Source organism: Protomyctophum parallelum, assembly GCF_964188405.1.
Source record: "Protomyctophum parallelum genome assembly, chromosome: 22".
Taxonomy (NCBI): Eukaryota; Metazoa; Chordata; class Actinopteri; order Myctophiformes; family Myctophidae; genus Protomyctophum; species Protomyctophum parallelum.
Genome location: NC_139714.1, coordinates 27,704,914 through 27,724,114, shown reverse-complemented (window position 1 = coordinate 27,724,114; position 19,201 = coordinate 27,704,914). Strand labels below are relative to the sequence as shown.

Here is a 19,201-nt window from a genome sequence, read left to right as displayed (position 1 = left end):
TGGATTATTTCGAGATATAATGGAAACGAGAGCAAGGTAAGCTTTTTTGGGGGGGGACCACCTACGTGCAGTAGTGTTTGACGTGGTCCCACAGCGTTTTGCGTCTCCTGTGGACCCTCTGGTGGTCCTCGGAGAAGCGGTCCTCTGAATACACAGGTCTGACCACCAGGTATTGTCTCCTGGAGGTGGTCATCTTCACACCCGGACGCTGGGTGACCTTCTACGTTCTTCAATAGGCCTAGCTGTCACAATGATTACGTCATCTCAACAATTTGAGATAATCACAATTGTTGTTGCATAATCGTCAAATCGTTTCCATTTTGAAAAATGTCCAATAACAGAATGTCAACAAGCTTATAGATCTATATAAGCTTGTAGATCTGCTATTTTCGCTGTATATATATATGAAAAATTATTAAATGTGTCAGTGATTTGATTTCTTTGTGCATAGGTTATTTGTCATATCTGCCCTGATGTGCAATTTGTGATTACGAAACCTAAAAGGCAAAAGCTATTTCAAATTGTAACCAATGTTCAATGCAAAAAAAGAAAACATAATTTACGTGACAATTAATCGTCAGCTTAAATTCAAAAAGTTTAATGGTCACACGCCTACCTTGTTCCTCGTTCCTAGCTCCTCAACAGCGAGCGTAAAGTGAGTTGCGTGCGGGGAGAGAAATGACCATAACAGAAGCCTTGTCCCGCAGCGTGGGCCCTGCTGACCTGTGCTCGTCCAACCTTATCTGTAATCTAATCTGGGATCTGTGAACATCCTCGTTTTGCCTTTCTTCTGCTTAATTATTAACACACGATGAAGCGTAATCCACTGTGACACTCTCCTTTTCATGGAAATCACAAAACGTGACTTATTGTCCCTGTCATCTCTTTGTCACGAATGAGTACGGATGGATGAGGATACGAATGCAGGCGACGCAGGAGACAGAAGTAAACTTAGAAATATGTTTATTAACAAAACAAAGGTTCTTCCATATAAAGGGCAAAGATAATAACAGGAATAGAAATACAGGATCGACACACTCCCTCGACAGGGAACTAGGAACCAACAACCACACAATGCAAACACAGGACTTAAATAGACACAGGAATAACAGGGCACAGGTGGGACCAACATACAATCAGCTCTATGATAGGCTGGGAGACTAACTGGACACAGGTGGGACCGAGATACAATCAGCTCTATGATAGGCTGGGAGACTAACTGGACACAGGTGGGACCAAGATAGAATCAGCTCTATGATAGGCTGGGAGACTAACTGGACACAGGTGGGACCAAGATACAATCAGCTCTATGATAGGCTGGGAGACTAACTGGACACAGGTGGGACCAAGATACAATCAGCTCTATGATAGGCTGGGAGACTAACTGGACACAGGTGGGACCAAGATACAATCAGCACTATGATAGGCTGGGAGACTAAGGCAGGATTCATTTTAGATCCGAATAAAAGTCGGTTCGAGCCTACAATGTGACGTCATTTGAGGTTCGGGGGGGGGGGGGGGGGCTCTTCTGTGCTACTGAGAATTTCTGACGTGCCAAAAGTCATTTCGGCACTACAGCGCTAAAACAGGAGTATGAATCGGCCCTAACAGGACACAGGTGGAACCAAGATGCAATCAACACTAGGATAGGCTGGGGGACTAACAGGACACGGGTGGAAACACTCACTGACACATCACAAGGTAGGTTAGACTGAACTAGACAGACAGAGGACACACTACAAAATAAGATACACAAAACCAAGGCAAACAACAGTGTAACAGACATGACATGAGGCAGGGAAACGAGGACAGAAAAAGAGGCAGAGAGGGGCAGAGCCAGGGCAGGGAACAAAACAGAAGAGGCGGGGCAGGGCAAACATACTGGGCCAGCTGAACTGGACAGGGCAGGGCAGGACTTTCAGCCGTTCCTGACATCACGGTGACGTCACAACAACAATCTAATAAAGGCACCAGTGAAAGCCCTTCACCCCGTCATAAATTCTTAATCCTGTCCTCTAAACGTGACAGCTTGCCCCCCTCAAAAAGTTCAGTCATGGCGAACGAGAACGAAGCGCTGGTTTTCGACAACGGTTCCGGCATGTGCAAGGCCGGCTTCGCGGGAGAGGACGCCCCCCGCGCCGTCTTCCCGTCGCTCGTGGGCCGCCCCCGCCACCAGGGGGTGATGGTGGGCATGTGCCAGAAGGACAGCTACGTGGGCGACGAGGCCCAGAGCAAGAGGGGCATCCTGACGCTGAAGTACCCCATCGAGCACGGCGTCGTCTCCAACTGGGACGACATGGAGAAGATCTGGCACCACACCTTCTACAACGAGCTGAGGGTGGCCCCCGAGGAGCACCCCGTCCTGCTCACCGAGGCCCCCCTGAACCCCAAGGCCAACCGGGAGAAGATGGCCCAGATCATGTTCGAGACCTTCAACGTCCCCGACATGTACGTGGCCATCCAGGCCGTGCTGTCCCTGTACAGCTCGGGGCGGACCACGGGCATCGTCATGGACTCCGGGGACGGCGTGACCCACACCGTGCCCATCTACGAGGGCTACGCCCTGCCCCACGCCATCCTGCGTCTGGACCTGGCGGGCCGCGACCTCACCGACCACCTCACCAAGCTCCTGACGGAGCGCGGCTACTGCTTCACCACCACGGCCGAGAGGGAGATCGTGCGCGACGTCAAGGAGAAGCTGTGCTACGTGGCCCTGGACTTCGAGCAGGAGATGGCCGTCGCCGTCTCCTCGTCCTCCCTGGAGAAGAGATATGAGCTGCCCGACGGACAGCTCATCACCGTGGGCAGCGAGAGGTTCCGCTGCCCCGAGGCTCTCTTCACGCCGCGCGTCCTGGGCATGGAGTCGTGCGGCATCCACGAGACCACCTACAGCAGCATCATGAAGTGTGACATGGACATCCGCAAGGACCTGTACACCAACACGGTGCTGTCCGGAGGCTCCACCATGTACCCGGGCATGGCCGACAGGATGCAGAAGGAGATCTCGGACCTGGCGCCGTCCACCATGAAGATCAAGATCACCGCGCAGCCGGAGCGGAAGTACTCCGTCTGGATCGGAGGCTCCATCCTGGCCTCCCTGTCCACCTTCCAGCAGTATTGGGTCAGCAAGCACGAATACGACGAGTCCGGCCCCTCCATCGTCCACCGCAAATGCTTCTGAACGGACGTCCTCTGGTTCCCCCCAGAGTGCCCCTCACCTCACACAAGTGTGAAAGAATAGGTTTTTTGCTGCCTGAAAATATCAGGGACCTCCAGAAGCAAAGATTTGAGTAAAAACTCAAAAGACTTGCACACATTTTCATGATTTTTCAAAAGACTGTGCAGATCTACAAGCTCGTAGCCTATGTATGAGCTTGTATACCTACTATTTTTCAATAGCTAAAGTTTAAAATAATGAAGTGGTTTAAAAGCTAAGGTGACACAGATGCATTCCAATGGGTTAATTATTTCTCCTTGCGGAAATAAACTTCGCGCCAAGCAGCCATCACAACACACACACACAACACATGTGTTGTGACAATAGAGCGTCGCAGTCCCGCCCCCCCTACCAGGGCCCAGGAAATGATTTCCCGTTCATTTTCCTCATAGACATTTCAAAAAGTATTTATATAAAGACCTTTTAAGCCTTGTCGTGACAAATCATGACAACAAACACAATTATTTGGGCCGAACAAATAATTTGAAAGAAGAAAAAAACGGCAGGTTACAACACTTTTTTTGTTGTTTTTCTTCTTTGTACATTTATTGTTGTCATAATTTGTCACGACTCGAGTTGGCTTCGTACGACGCTTAAAAGGTCTTTAATAAATACCTTTTGAAATGTCTATGGGAAAAATGCATTGGGAATTATTTCCTGGGCCTGGCCTCATCATGCAATACTATACACAACTCCTGTGAGCAGGGCTGGACTGGCTACAGGGCATACCGGGCATTTTCCCGGTGGGCCGCGACCGTAGGGGGCCGCCATGAAAAGGCAGGCAGGCAGGCCAATAGGCGGCAGGCCACCAGGAAAGGTCCGGGCGTGCTGCCATTCTGCCAGTGCCATCATGATAATTTCACTGTACCTGTATCAGTGGGTGAGAAATAAACCCTCTACAAAGGGTTGTGTAGTTGTCTGTTGGTTTGTATCATTTATGTTGTTCTGTAAAAGTGGTGGTATTAGGGCTTGTTTGTTTGTGTGTGCCGTGACGGAGCGGGCGGCAGAGTTTCTGCTATCTGCGTGCTGGTTGTGGTGGGCCGGTCTGGGCCAAATTCACGCGAAGATGCCGAATTTTTGTCCCAGTCCAGCCCTGCAAGGGGGGAAACAGGATAGGCTACCAGTCATAGTTTGAGAGGTATCACAATCACATCATATTACACGTTTTATACACGGAACAAAATGACCTTGAAGCCTGAGCCTGCAACAGTGATACTTCGTTGACCGTCGTCCAACAAAAAAATGGTTTAAGTAGGAATTGGTTTGCTTCTCCCCGACCCCCCCCCCCCCTCCCAAGCTGACAACAACACTGACAACATCATGTGGATGAGCATTGACAGCATTATATTGCAAATGATTCATGATTCCCATTTTCCAAATCAGCCCCTATCAGCCAAGAGTGTAAGACAGTTATGAAAAATGATATTATTAAGCATTGGAACACACATTTTATTTCACCGTTCATAAAACTGTCCATTTCACGTTATAATATTCACATAATCACATATTATTCTCATCTTAAATATGGGGCCAGAGCCCCCTATGTGTCGGCCGTCAAATTGCAGACTCGTCCGGACTCTCAGTTTGTTGCTGGGATAAAGAAAGGTCGATAACAAAGTTGATTTTCTCCTGATTTGTCTCGCTAAAATTTTACTATGCATGTCTTGTAAATGTTGTGTGCCTTGTGATGATTGGGTATCCAGTATTTAGTTCAGTGACCATGGAGTTAAGGAATGGTTCATAAGCTGTGTTCACGTTCACTCTCCGATTGGAAATGAATAGACTCCAACATTCTTTCTGTCTCCTAATAATGTGTCCGCCCACTTCATGCAGATACGGGAAGTAAAGAAAAGTTGGTACCTCTTGCTATAGAGTGTCGCAGTCATGCCCCATACCATGGCCCAGGAAATTAATCTCTGTTCATTTTCCTCATAGACATTTCAGAAAGTATTTATTTAAAGAAGTTTACGCTGTGGACAAAGCCAACTCTTGTTGTGACAAATCATGACAACAAACACAATCTTTCGGGCCAAACAAAGAATTAGAAAGTAGAAGAAAACGGCAGGTTACAACACTTTTTTTGTTGTTTTTCTTCTATGTAATTATTTGTTTTGTCCAAGATATTGTGTGCGTTGTCATGATTTGTCACGACTCGAGTTGGCTTCGTACGACGCTTAAAAGGTCTTTAAATAAATACTTTCTGAAATGTCTATGAGAAAATGAACGGAGATTCCCATAGACAGCCCATTCATCCAAACAGAACAGTCCTATCTGATTGTATTAAGCAACGCGAAACTCACCAACATTGCAGCTGTTTGGAAAGCTTGAATTATCCTCTTTTTATCTGCAAAGTGTTTGTTTCATAAAAATCCACCGTACACACGTTATGAGCTATACTTGCTGTCACAACATTCCTAGGCAGAGTTTGGAAGCGCTCGTTATGAGTAAAGCAACGTCCTGCTGCCTCCTGCATTATGTGCAACACCTGAAACACGTGTGTGAGCTTGTAGATCTGCTATTTTCAAAATGTTTTTTATACTCATGGTACTTTAAGTACATTTTGATACCAATACATTTGTGTTTTTACTTTTACTTGTAATTGGATATTTCTATATTGCAGTGTTGATACCTTTAGTACAAAAGTACAAAATATGAGTGCCTTTTCCACCACTGTCTTGGGCCCTTCAAGAAGTTCAAAATTCATGATTAATTTGGAGCCATAACTCATGATTCATTTGGAGTCAACTGTATTTTATTTAGTCAGTGCACATTATTTCCTTTCCTTATAGGACATTTCTTCGAATTGAACAAAAACATACAAAATATTTTACAAGAAATGCTGTCATGAAAATACAAAACATGAAACAAAATATATTGTTAGTCAACTTTTCTACAAATCCTCTATTTACAGTGTAAAATGCAACAATAGTTCCAGTTTAATTGTTGACAATAATAAATATAAACATACAGAGATTTGGCAATATAGAAATTTCTCATGATTCATTGTTAAAGTCTATTTTTTTAAACTTATTTGTAAAGAAATATATTAATATTAAATATTATTTTGCACTTGGTGCACTTGGTACATTCTTCCCTCAAGGGCCATGGAGAAACATTTGGTTTACTAGAACTTGGTTTCTGGATCCGGAACCTGAGGGTGGAGAAACAGACGTTTAATTCAGTCAGACAACTCTTAGATTGAATTAGGAATAATATATTTAATGAGCATAATTGAGCATAGATATACAGTGAGTATGACGCATAGTTTGTCTCGATATACATTCCCTGTAGCATGATCATTTTAGTTAAGTTCTAAAAATGGAATAGAGCACCGAAGTCTGACGTCAATATCGGTACAGGGTGCAAATCCACGGGTTCATGTACTTTTTATTTGCATTGTAATCCCCATAGGGGGATTTTATATCGCCTCAAATGAGTTGAAAAACAAACAAATCATCCAGGCCGTTTCACTCATATTCTGACTCATATTCTAGGCACTTACCCTAGCCCCTTAGATAGAACTTTATGTAGACTTAGATAGCGTTTATACAGACTTATAGCATGTTTCGTAGACAGCACTAGAATTGCATTTTATGCAACTATGTATAGTTTCATTATATAGATACTCCACTGTTACGTTCTTAGCTTACACATGTTTCATGATAACTACTTTTTATGTATGTGATGTATGCCATGCTTTTTGTTTTTGCTTATTGTAAATCGCTCTGGATTAAGAGCGTCTGATAAATGCCTAAATTGTAAATTGACTGACAGAGATCATATGAGTGACTGACTGTCATAAACCATACAGAGACACCTCCTTGACAATATAACGATACAGAGACACCTCCCTGACAATATAACGACACAGAGACACCTCCCTGACAATATAACGATACAGAGACACCTCCCTGACAATATAACGATACAGAGACACTCCCTGACAATATAACGATACAGAGACACCTCCCTGACAATATAACGATACAGAGACACCTCCCTGACAATATAACGATACAGAGACACCTCGCTGACAATATAACGATACAGAGACACCTCCCTGACAATATAACGATACAGAGACACCTCCCTGACAATATAACGATACAGAGACACCTCCCTGACTCTAACGCAGAGACAGCTTGTTAATTTTTGGACCACAATGCTTATAGTAGACGATATATAGATCACCCCATCTTATTCTCCATAGAGAAATTACTTCTGTGAACCAGGGGAATCGAGGGGACAAGCGAGTGACGTCAGGACTTCGGCGCTCTATTACAGGGAATGAATTAAGAACCCCCCCCCCCCCCCCCCATGCAGGAAGATCTAGAGACAGAGCTTACAGGTGGATGCTGGGGAGGCGGTGGGTGGGATTTGCAAAAGCAGCAGGTTAGCAGCAGGGAGGCAGGGAGACAGCAGCAGCAGCGACACACAACAGTAAGCAGGAAGGCAGACAGCGAACTAGCTCCCCCCCCCCTCCCCAGGTGGGCGGGTACCGCGACGGAGGGGCGCCGTCTCAAGCTAACTTGCGCCACGAGAGAGAAACACAACCGAGCGAGCCAGTTGCCGCGTCGAACGTTACGAAGCTTGAGCCGATCAGACCCGCCAAGAGTTGCGACCCGTTAGGGACAGAATAGTAAAAAAAATAGCAGACCTACAAGCTCGTATGAGCTTGTAGATCGGCTATTTTTCAATAGCTAAATCATAACATAAAGTTTAAAACACCAAAAGGGGTTCCCGCCTTAAAAACTGTGGTTCATTAAATGCAGAAAATAAACTAAACTAAACTTTTAGCAGATCTACAAGTTCACAATGAGTCACCTACATAAATGAGAGCATTTTTGGGGGCTTCTCTGCCTTGTAGCGAGTGTAGATAGAGGGGAAATAGGGGGAGAGAGACGGAGAGAGACATGCAGGGAAGGTCGTCGGGATCGGGACTCGAACCCGCAATGCAGTGCCTATATGTGCCTATAGGTGCCGGGACCGCTGGACCACGGCCCAGGCCATAAGGGCATTTTTATTTGAAATGTTTTATTTTTTAAATAAGGAAGGAAGGAACACGTTATTCCAACCAGTTCCTTTTCCCCTCCATCAGGCGCCCCGGCTGGCCAGGGGGAGGCGGTATGGAGCGTCGCAGTCCCGCCCCCTTTCATGACGACGCCAGGGCCCAGGAAATTAATCACAATGGTCACAAGGTATTTATTTAAAGACCTTTTAAGCGCCGTACGAAGCCAACTCGAGTCGTGACAAATCATGACAAAACACACAATATTGTGGACCAAACAAATAATTACATAGAAGAAATTGGTCCCGAGAAATTGTGTTTGTTGTCATTATTTGTCACGACAAGAGTTGGCTTTGTCCGCGGCGTAAACGTCTTTAAATAAATACTTTCTGAAATGTCTATGAGGAAAATGAACGGAGAATAATTTCCTGGGCCCTGGCAGGGGGCGGGACCGCGACGCTCTATAGAGAACAGGATTACTGCATGTTCTTTTGTGAGGGTAAATTGTTCCGTACCATTTTATCTCGGCTCCTTAAACTGCCTCCTCTGCCCATTGGATGGTGGACGGTCACTGTTGTCATCACCTACAACACAGCAGTGGTGGAACGTAAGTTAAGTACATTTACTCTAATTTCTGTATTTAAAGGGCAACTTTAGTTTTTTTCAACCAAGGTTCATGTTTTAGGTTGTTATTAGAGAAATTAAAAGATGAGTGTTATTTTTTTTTCATTTGCTGCTTTCTTTCATTTTAGGGATTTTAGCTGTTTTTGACAATACAATAAAACCGGCGGGGGCATTCGAGCATGGGGCTAAATAGGTATTATTTTACAAAATATTATGGCCATTTTTTTTTATTTTATTTACTATAGTCCTAATAAACCCCAGGAAATTACATCTGGCCACAAAGAAATAACAGTATCTACTGAATGTGAAGGTAGCCTACTGGGGGGAAGCCACACTGTGTGTCATAGGCTATGTCAGTTTGACACATTCAGTAGAACTCGTGATCTTTTGTGGCCAAATGAAATTTCCTGGGGTTTATTAGGAACTATAGTAAATCATTAAAAAAGAAATCGCTATAAAATGTTGTAAAAAAATACATATTTAGCCCCATGCTCGAATGCCCCCACCCCCTGTCAAAAACAGCTAAAATCCCTAAAACGAAAGAAAGCAGCAAATGAAAAAAAAAAAACACTCATCTTTTACTTTCTCTAATAACAACCTAAAACATGAACCTTGGTTGAAAAAAACTAAAGTTGTCCTTTAAGTAACATTTTGAGGTACTTTTTTACTTTACTGGAGTATTTCCAATTTCCAATACTTTTACTTCTTGCGGTTAGGGTTTGAGGTAGGTTGTCGAGGTAGACAGTCGGACCAATACTATGTCTGAACTAAAGCCTGTACGCATCACTGAATCTGTTCAGTGATTGCTACATTTGAAAAACATCACTGAATCTGTCCGGTCTACAAGCTCAAACGAGCTTGTAGGTCTGCTATTTTTGAAAAACCGTGGAAATATTTATTTCAGTAAACTGGAGGATTCCTTTTACATTTTGAGGTCAGGCCTAAATGGGTTAAACACATTATCAGTGAATATGTCGGGTACCTTTTCATGGTACATTATTCAACACATTATCAGTGAATATGTTGTGTACCTTTTCATGGGGGTACATTATTCAACACGTTATCAGTGAATATGTCAGGTACCTTTTCATGGTACATTATTCAACACATTATCAGTGAATATGTTGTGTACCTTTTCATGGGGGTACATTATTCAACACGTTATCAGTGAATATGTCAGGTACCTTTTCACGGGAGTACATTATTTAACACATTATCAGTGAACATGTCGGGTACCTTTTCATGGTACATTATTCAACACATTATCAGTGAATATGTTGTGTACCTTTTCATGGGGGTACATTATTCAACACGTTATCAGTGAATATGTCAGGTACCTTTTCACGGGAGTACATTATTTAACACATTATCAGTGAACATGTCGGGTACCTTTTCATGGTACATTATTTAACACGTTATCAGTGAATATGTCGGGTACCTTTTCATGGTACATTATTTAACACATTATCAGTGAATATGTTGTGTACCTTTTCATGGAGGTACATTATTCAACACGTTATCAGTGAATATGTCGGGTACCTTTTCATGGTACATTATTCAACACGTTATCAGTGAATATGTCGGGTACCTTTTCATGGGGGTACATTATTTAACACGTTATCAGCAGAGTTGGGGTCCGTTACTCATGAAAGTAATACACTACATATTACATATTACTTTTGAAAAAAGTAATGCCTTACATTACTTTATTACTCCCTGGAGAAAGTAACTAGTTACATTACTCGTTACATTACTTTTGCGTTACTCTATAAAATCGCCTGAGATGCATTGTCAAATAATAAATCTTATCCTACGACAACAACATAATATTTAGTTTGGGGTCTGTGAGGCCAAATCTCATCAAATGGTGGTCCATGGCTAAAATGCAGAATACATACTGGACCTTGATATGAAAATGGTTGAAAACCACTGTACCACGTGGTTATAGGCAAATATTAACTTTCCCAATATATTTTCAAATAAAAATAATGAGACTGAGATAAATCAGTAGCCTATATGTTCACAGTGCTTTAGGATCCCTTTCTTTATGATGTGGAGTCCCCTGCTCCATTGCTCATTAAATGTAGTTTTTCATTTCGGCATATTTGGTTTATTTATCTCTGCATTAACTAACTAGTGATTGTGAGAGCACACGTTCTACAACAAACAAACAGACCCTCCCACTGGCAGTGTTGCCAGGTTTTAGAAGAGAAACAAGCAGCCATGTCTATGAAAACAAGCCCAAAAGAAGCCTGACTGGTCTATTATAAAACAAGCCCAAAGTCGCTTATAATAAGCGGACATGGCAACACCCCAACGCCTGCTCTGTCTCTGTGATAGTGGGAGACTGGGAGCTTGCTGTGCAGCGGAAAAGTGCTGTGGAGATTTTAATACCGAGACAACGTAAATGACAGTTATGACACAAGCACTGTAGGCTATATCACAAAAAAACAGACAATGATGTGTCCGGCCAGAGGTTGAGTTGGGAGGAGGACAGGTGGGTCTAAAACCGGACGTCTGGCCACCCTACGAGTCCACGACAGTAACGAAAAATGCTGTGCTGCTGATGATCTGACACCGGTTTGACATGTTCTAGTCCGTACTGCGTTGCCAGCGCACCATTAGTGTTCATGTTCAACTCATCTCCGTTGTGTGCATTATTCTCCAAAGCAACACTGCTGAAAGCAGCCACATGACGCAAGTAACGAGGCGCTGCAGCGACCAGTAACTGTAGTGTGATTATCAAATTTGGAGGAGTAGTGTCGTTATATTACTCGTTACCGACCAAAGTAGTGTCGTTACAGTAACAAGATTTTCCGTTACTCGTTACACCCAACTCTGGTTATCAGTGAACATGTCGTGTACGTTTTCACGGGGGTACATTATTTAACACATTATCAGTGAACATGTCGGGTACCTTTTCACGGGGGTACATTATTCAACACATTATCAGTGAACATGTAGGGTACCTTTTCATGGTACATTATTTAACACATTATCAGTGAATATGTCGGGTACCTTTTCATGGTACATTACTTAACACATTATCAGTGAATATGTCGGGTACCTTTTCATGGAGGTACATTATTCAATACATTATCAGTGAACATGTCGGGTACCTTTTCATGGTACATTATTTAACACATTATAAGTGAATGTGTCGGGTACCTTTTCATGGGGGTACATTATTTAACACGTTATCAGTGAATAAGTTGGGTACCTTTTCATGGGGATACATTATTTAACACGTTATCAGTGAACATGTCGGGTACGTTTTCATGGGGGTACATTATTTAACACGTTATCAGTGAATATGTCGGGTACCTTTTCATGGGGGTCCATTATTTAACACGTTATCAGTGAATGTGTCGGGTACCTTTTCATGGGGGTCCATTATTTAACACGTTATCAGTGAATATGTCAGGTACCTTTTCATGGTACATTATTTAACACATTATCAGTGAATATGTCGGGTACCTTTTCATGGGAGTACATTATTTAACACGTTATCAGTGAACATGTCGTGTACGTTTTCACGGGGGTACATTATTTAACACTTTATCAGTGAACATGTTGGGTACCTTTTCACGGGGGTACATTATTCAACACATTATCAGTGAATATGTCGGGTACCTTTTCACGGGGGTACATTATACAACACATTATCAGTGAACATGTCGGGTACCTTTTCATGGTACATTATTTAACACATTATCAGTGAATATGTCGGGTACCTTTTCATGGTACATTATTTAACACATTATCAGTGAATATCTCGGGTACCTTTTCATGGGGGTACATTATTCAACACATTATCAGTGAATATGTCGGGTACCTTTTCATGGAGGTACATTATTCAACACATTATCAGTGAACATGTCGGGTACCTTTTCATGGTACATTATTTAACACATTATCAGTGAATGTGTCGGGTACCTTTTCATGGGGGTACATTATTTAACACATTATCAGTGAATGTGTCGGGTACCTTTTCATGGGGGTCCATTATTTAACACGTTATCAGTGAATGTGTCGGGTACCTTTTCATGGGGGTACATTATTTAACACGTTATCAGTGAATATGTTGGGTACCTTTTCATGGGGATACATTATTTAACACGTTATCAGTGAACATGTCGGGTACGTTTTCACGGGGGTACATTATTTAACACGTTATCAGTGAACATGTCGGGTACCTTTTCACGGGGGTACATTATTTAACACATTATCAGTGAACATGTCGGGTACCTTTTCATGGTACATTATTTAACACATTGTCAGTGAACATGTCGTGTACCTTTTCATGGGGGTACATTATTTAACACATTATCAGTGAATATGTTGTGTACCTTTTCATGGGGGTACATTATTTAACACGTTATCAGTGAATGTGTCGGGTACCTTTTCATGGGGGTCCATTATTTAACACGTTATCAGTGAATATGTCGGGTACCTTTTCATGGGAGTACATTATTTAACACGTTATCAGTGAACATGTCGTGTACGTTTTCACGGGGGTCCATTATTTAACACTTTATCAGTGAACATGTTGGGTACCTTTTCACGGGGGTACATTATTCAACACATTATCAGTGAACATGTCGGGTACCTTTTCATGGTACATTATTTAACACATTATCAGTGAATATGTCGGGTACCTTTTCATGGTACATTATTTAACACATTATCAGTGAATATCTCGGGTACCTTTTCATGGGGGTACATTATTCAACACATTATCAGTGAACATGTCGGGTACCTTTTCATGGTACATTATTTAACACATTATCAGTGAACATGTCGTGTACCTTTTCATGGTACATTATTTAACACATTATCAGTGAATGTGTCGGGTACCTTTTCATGGGGGTCCATTATTTAACACGTTATCAGTGAATATGTTGTGTACCTTTTCACGGGGGTACATTATTGAACACATTATCAGTGAACATGTCGGGTACCTTTTCATGGGGATACATTATTTAACACGTTATCAGTGAACATGTCGGGTACCTTTTCACGGGGGTACATTATTGAACACATTATCAGTGAACATGTCGGGTACCTTTTCACGGGGGTACATTATTGAACACATTATCAGTGAACATGTCGGGTACCTTTTCGTCGCTGTACAACATCTTCTCGGTGGCGGACTCGGGGTGTTTCTCCAGGATGTGCAGCATGGCGTCGTGCAGCGTCAGGTAGAACATGGACGGAAGGACCTCGTCGTCGAAGAAAGCACAGCCATGAAACTTCTCCAGGATGTACGCTGTGTAGAGACAGACAGACAGACACCATGAAACGTCTCCAGGATGTACGCTGTGTAGAGAAAGACAGACAGACAGACACCATGAAACGTCTCCAGGATGTACACTGTGTAGAGACAGACAGAGAGAGACATCAGATCAATGCTTCTCAAACTGGTTTGGCTTCAATATACTATAGCCCCTTTTCCTTATTTGTTGCTCAAAGTACCTCATTTTCCTGATTTGTGGTAATCCCTTTTAAAGACTTACTGTCGCACGCCACGATGTAGACGTCAACTTCAACTCGGATCAGTTCTTTCAGTGCCTGAAACAAAAAAAATCATCCCCTCCCTTATATTTTTTGCAGTGGTGTAAAGTAACTAAGTACTTTTACTAAAGTACTGTACATACTTGAGTACAATTTTGAGGAATTATTTTGGAATAGTATATAACTTTTACGTCTCCACTACAATTGTTTGAAAACTTTAATTACTAGTTACTTTGTAGATTTTGATTATTACATATACATTAACCACTTCAGCACTAAATACATTTCGGCCATTTGAAAATAGCTGATATGCAAACTCACAATGCGAGCTATTTGAGCTTGTACAGTATATCTGCTATTTTCCAAAAGTTCTGCTCAACGAGCACTTTTACTTTTGGTACTTTAAGTACATTTTGATGCCAATTCTTTTGTAATATTTTGATTCCAGACTTATCCATATTCCAGACTTTCCAGAGTATCTGTACTTTTTTCACCACTGAAATGGTTAATGATGCATTTATATAGCGCCTTTATCCAAGGCGCTTTACAGAGATTGTGCATTGCATTCACCCATTCACACACCTTTACATAGATTGTGCATTACATTCACCCATTCACACACCTTTACATACATTGTGCATTACATTCACCCATTCACACACCTTTAAATACATTGTGCATTACATTCACCCATTCACACACATTCACACACATTTACATAGATTGTGCATTACATTCACCCATTCACACACCTTTACATACATTGTGCATTACATTCACCCATTCACACACACATTCACACACCTTTACATAGATTGTGCATTACATTCACCCATTCACACACACATTCACACACCTTTACATAGATTGTGCATTACATTCACCCATTCACACACCTTTACATACATTGTGCATTACATTCACCCATTCACACACACATTCACACATCTTTACATATATGGTGCATTACATTCACCCATTCACACACACATTCACACACCTTTACATAGATTGTGCATTACATTCACCCATTCACACACACATTCACACACCTTTACATAGATGGTGCATTACATTCACCCATTCACACACACATTCACACACCTTTACATAGATTGTGCATTACATTCACCCATTCACACACACACACATTCACACACCTTTACATAGATTGTGCATTACATTCACCCATTCACACACACATTCACACATCTTTACATAGAGGGTGCATTACATTCACCCATTCACACACACATTCACACACCTTTACATACATTGTGCATTACATTAACCCATTCACACACACACACATTCACACATCTTTACATAGATGGTGCATTACATTCACCCATTCACACACACAATCACACACTTTTACATACATTGTGCATTACATTCACCCATTCACACACACATTCACACATCTTTACATAGATGGTGCATTACATTCACCCATTCACACACACATTCACACACCTTTACATACATTGTGCATTTCATTCACCCATTCACACACACATTCACACATCTTTACATACATTGTGCATTACATTCACCCATTCACACACACATTCACACATCTTTACATAGATGGTGCATTACATTCACCCATTCACACACACATTCACACACCTTTACATACATTGTGCATTTCATTCACCCATTCACACACACATTACAATTTACAATTTAGGCATTTAGCAGACGCTCTTAATCCAGAGCGACTTACATTTAAGCAAGAACAAAAGCATGGGAATACATGAAAGCATTTATCATGAAACATGCGTAAGCTAAGAAGGTAACAGTGGAATATCTATATGATGAAACTATACATACACTATACATATAAACTATACATATTCACTACTATGCTATACATATGTACTATGGCGTGCTATGACTATATACAATACAATTATAGTGCTGTCTACATAACATGCTATAAGTCTGTGTCAAATGCTATCTAAGCCAACAGAAATGCTATCTAAGGGGTTAGGGTAAGTGCTATGGGCCATGATGGAGTCTGAAAAGGTGGGTTTTCAGGCTACGGCGGAAGATTGGGAGTGATGCTGCAGTTCTGACTGCAATGGGAAGTGCATTCCACAGTTTTGGAGCCAGAAGGGAGAAGAGTTTGGGACGTGTGGAGCGTTGTCCCGGCGTTTTTAGTGAGGGTACTTCCAGTTTCCCTGCGTTGGCTGATCTGAGTGCGCGGGAGGGTTTGTAGGGTTCAATCATACTTGTAAGATATGGGGGAGCCATACCTTTGGTTGCTTTGAATGCCAGCATCAGAGTTTTGTATTCTGTGCGGGCAGCGACCGGGAGCCAGTGGAGGGAGCGGAGCAGGGGGGAGACATGTGAGAATTTTGGCTGGTTGAAGACCAAGCGAGCTGCTGCATTTTGGATCAGCTGGAGAGGCTTAAGTGCACATGCTGGTAGGCCAGTAAGGAGGGAGTTACAATAGTCGAGTTTTGACAAGACTGTTGTCTGGATTAGGAGCTGGGCTGATTCCTGGGTGAGGAACGGTCTAATTCGTCGTATGTTATAGAGTGTGAACCTACATGATCGAGTGACAGCTGTGATGTGAGCTTTGAACGAGAGCTGACTGTCCAGGACAACGCCAAGATTCCTGGCTGTTGGGACAGACGTTACCAGGGCGTTGTCTACGGAAATAGTTAGCTCCCGCATAGGGCAGGACTTAGCCTTCCGATGGCAGCGGAAACCATGCAAGGCACCAACCAGCACATGGGGAGCAATTAGGGGTTCAGAGTCTTGCTCAAGGACACTTCGACACTAACTCTGGGAGAGCCCACAGGGATCGAACTGGCAACCTTACGGTTACCATCCAGCCACTCTACCCCTGAACCACCGCCACCCCTACCCCTGAAGGTTAGAAGCAGGGCTGACCGATTTGAGGCTCTTGAGGGCAGAGATGTCCAGGAAGGACACGGCAGAGAAGTCCAGCACCAGGCTGTGGAGGTCCAGTCTGGGCACGCTGATGTTGGCGGGGAGCTCAGAGTTCCAGTCGATCTTTATGGGAAGGTCCTTGAAGTCCACGGGCAGGTCCAGGTCCTCCAGGTTCTTCTCGTCGTCGTCCCCCAAGTCGTGCATGGGACCGCACGAGCTGTTGGCGAAGCCTTTCTGCAACGCGCACGGCAGAGAGCAATTAGCAAAGCAACGGCGCCAGTGTTGTTTTTGGCAGCAAATTTCTATTTTAGTCACCTGGAAAGTCTAGTTTTAGTCGACTAAATGTCATAAGATTTTAGTCGACTAAATCTGCAGTTGATTTAGTCGACTAAAATGTCTTTTGGCGGGCATTGATGCCGTCGTAATGACTTTACACTTGCTGAAAATAGCGGATCTACAAGCTCGATGCGTTGTGGGCTTGTAGATCGGATATTTTCAGCATGCAACCAAGTGTAAAATGACTCATACTGGATCTCTTGTCCACTAGTCCCTTCCTAACATTTTAGTCTAGTTTTTATTTGTTGATGAAATTGTTGTCTTAGTTTTAGTCATCATAGCTTAATTTTCATTTAGTTTTCGTCAGTGAAAAAAGGTAGTCGACGAAAACAACACTGTAGAGAGCATTTATTAGCATTGTGATTTAGAATTCAGGCCTGATTCACTAAGGCTGTTTACATCCATATTTTGGGTGTAAAAGGAGTTTTCCAAAATGTCCACGTTATGGAGACGATTTTGTCCACAATTCCATGCTGTATTGATGTGGTGCCATATCAACACAGCAATGACCATTCTACTACATTCTCTAATTGTGTTTAGACTTCTTGCAAATGAAGTAATGCAGATGTTTAACAATAACTTAACTCTTGAGAGCGTAAAGTGAAACATTTGGTTTCACTTGACACTTTCACGAGTTAAGATCTAATAAGGGTCCATTTGGTTACCATTAACACTATACTCACCGCACTCCATTTCAGGTCTCCTTTCTTCAGAAGCTTTCGGATCATCCTCAGAGCCTTGTTTCGCTTCCTCAACACCCTCAGAGGGTTAAATCCGATCTGAAACCACATTGGTGTAAATAAATGATACAGTAATAGGTTTGTTTAATGCCCCCCCCCCATTAATGACATCTATTATTCGTGTTTTTTTGCCATGTTGAAATACTAAAGAAGAGAACCTCAAATTGCCATCTATTGCTGTACTTTAATATATTTATATTTTGATGAGAAATATTGTTTATGGAATATATTCCATGGGGTAATATAGCCGTGTTTAGTGGAAGCCCCATTCATGTTAATTTAACTCAGATTTACAGAACCATAAGGGTCCATTTGGTTACAAACTATCCCACTGAGCAATAGCCGGCAATTAGACGCGCGTCTAAAAATGCGATAAAAAACGGCTAAAAATGAAAGTTTTTTAGACGTCTATTCTTAGATTAGACGTTGATTCGCGGTTGTTTAAACGTCTATATATATAGAGGGATCAGTGGGATCATTTAGCTGGGGACCCCCTGGAACTCCCTCAAGGACCCCTGGGGGTCCCCGGACCTCACTCTGGTAACCACTGGTTTATGGCCTCCAGTTTCCCAGCTCATTTGATCTTCCTCGTCTTCATGGCGATTGGCTGAAATCCAATTTGGAGTCGTTTTAAGTCCACTAAACAAACGGCTCCTCCTTTTAACTTTGGACGGTTATATAATCATGAAACATTGATAACGAAACGAGAGATCAAAGCGATCTGGGCTCTCTGGAGATGGACATACGTACGGCTTCCACCAGCTTGCTCCTGAAGAAGTCGATGTTGGCAAAGAAGAGCGGAGCAGGAATCCGAAATATCTTCACTCCCTCCGGCTCGTAAATCTGTGAAGACGACAA

At 42.6% G+C, this 19,201-nt stretch overlaps 3 protein-coding genes across 4 annotated transcripts in view; 1 reads left to right on the top strand and 2 right to left on the bottom strand.

Moving 5' to 3' along the window:
- Positions 1–193, bottom strand: part of LOC310879784 (chloride anion exchanger-like) — a gene marked incomplete at both ends in the record, with an annotated part of 31,209 nt that extends 31,016 nt beyond the window's left edge. Inside the window, one exon of the mRNA XM_083794614.1 lies at positions 66–193. Coding sequence (XP_083650740.1) covers positions 66–193 — 128 coding nt within the window. The remainder of the gene's footprint in view (positions 1–65) is intronic.
- A 1,884-nt stretch (positions 194–2,077) lies between these two features.
- LOC310853287 (actin, cytoplasmic 1-like) lies at positions 2,078–3,181 on the top strand (the record flags this gene model as incomplete). Its single annotated transcript, XM_083757565.1, has 1 exon — positions 2,078–3,181. Exon 1 carries the CDS (start codon positions 2,099–2,101, stop codon positions 3,179–3,181), a length of 1,083 nt encoding a protein of 360 aa, XP_083613691.1. The 5' UTR covers positions 2,078–2,098.
- Positions 3,182–6,067: 2,886 nt separating this feature from the next.
- The window catches only part of LOC310853282 (chloride anion exchanger-like), a 54,447-nt gene continuing 41,313 nt past the window's right edge, over positions 6,068–19,201 (bottom strand). The window contains exons 18-24 of one of the 2 annotated variants that reach the window (XM_083757556.1): positions 19,094–19,186; positions 18,287–18,382; positions 17,268–17,501; positions 14,366–14,420; positions 13,967–14,118; positions 8,741–8,809; positions 6,068–6,368 (exon numbers count right to left, since the gene is read on the bottom strand). In XM_083757556.1, coding sequence (XP_083613682.1) covers positions 6,342–6,368; positions 8,741–8,809; positions 13,967–14,118; positions 14,366–14,420; positions 17,268–17,501; positions 18,287–18,382; positions 19,094–19,186 — 726 coding nt within the window. In that variant the 3' untranslated portion in view covers positions 6,068–6,341. The remainder of the gene's footprint in view (positions 6,369–8,740; positions 8,810–13,966; positions 14,119–14,365; positions 14,421–17,267; positions 17,502–18,286; positions 18,383–19,093; positions 19,187–19,201) is intronic. The other variant, XM_083757557.1, reaches the window with a different exon arrangement.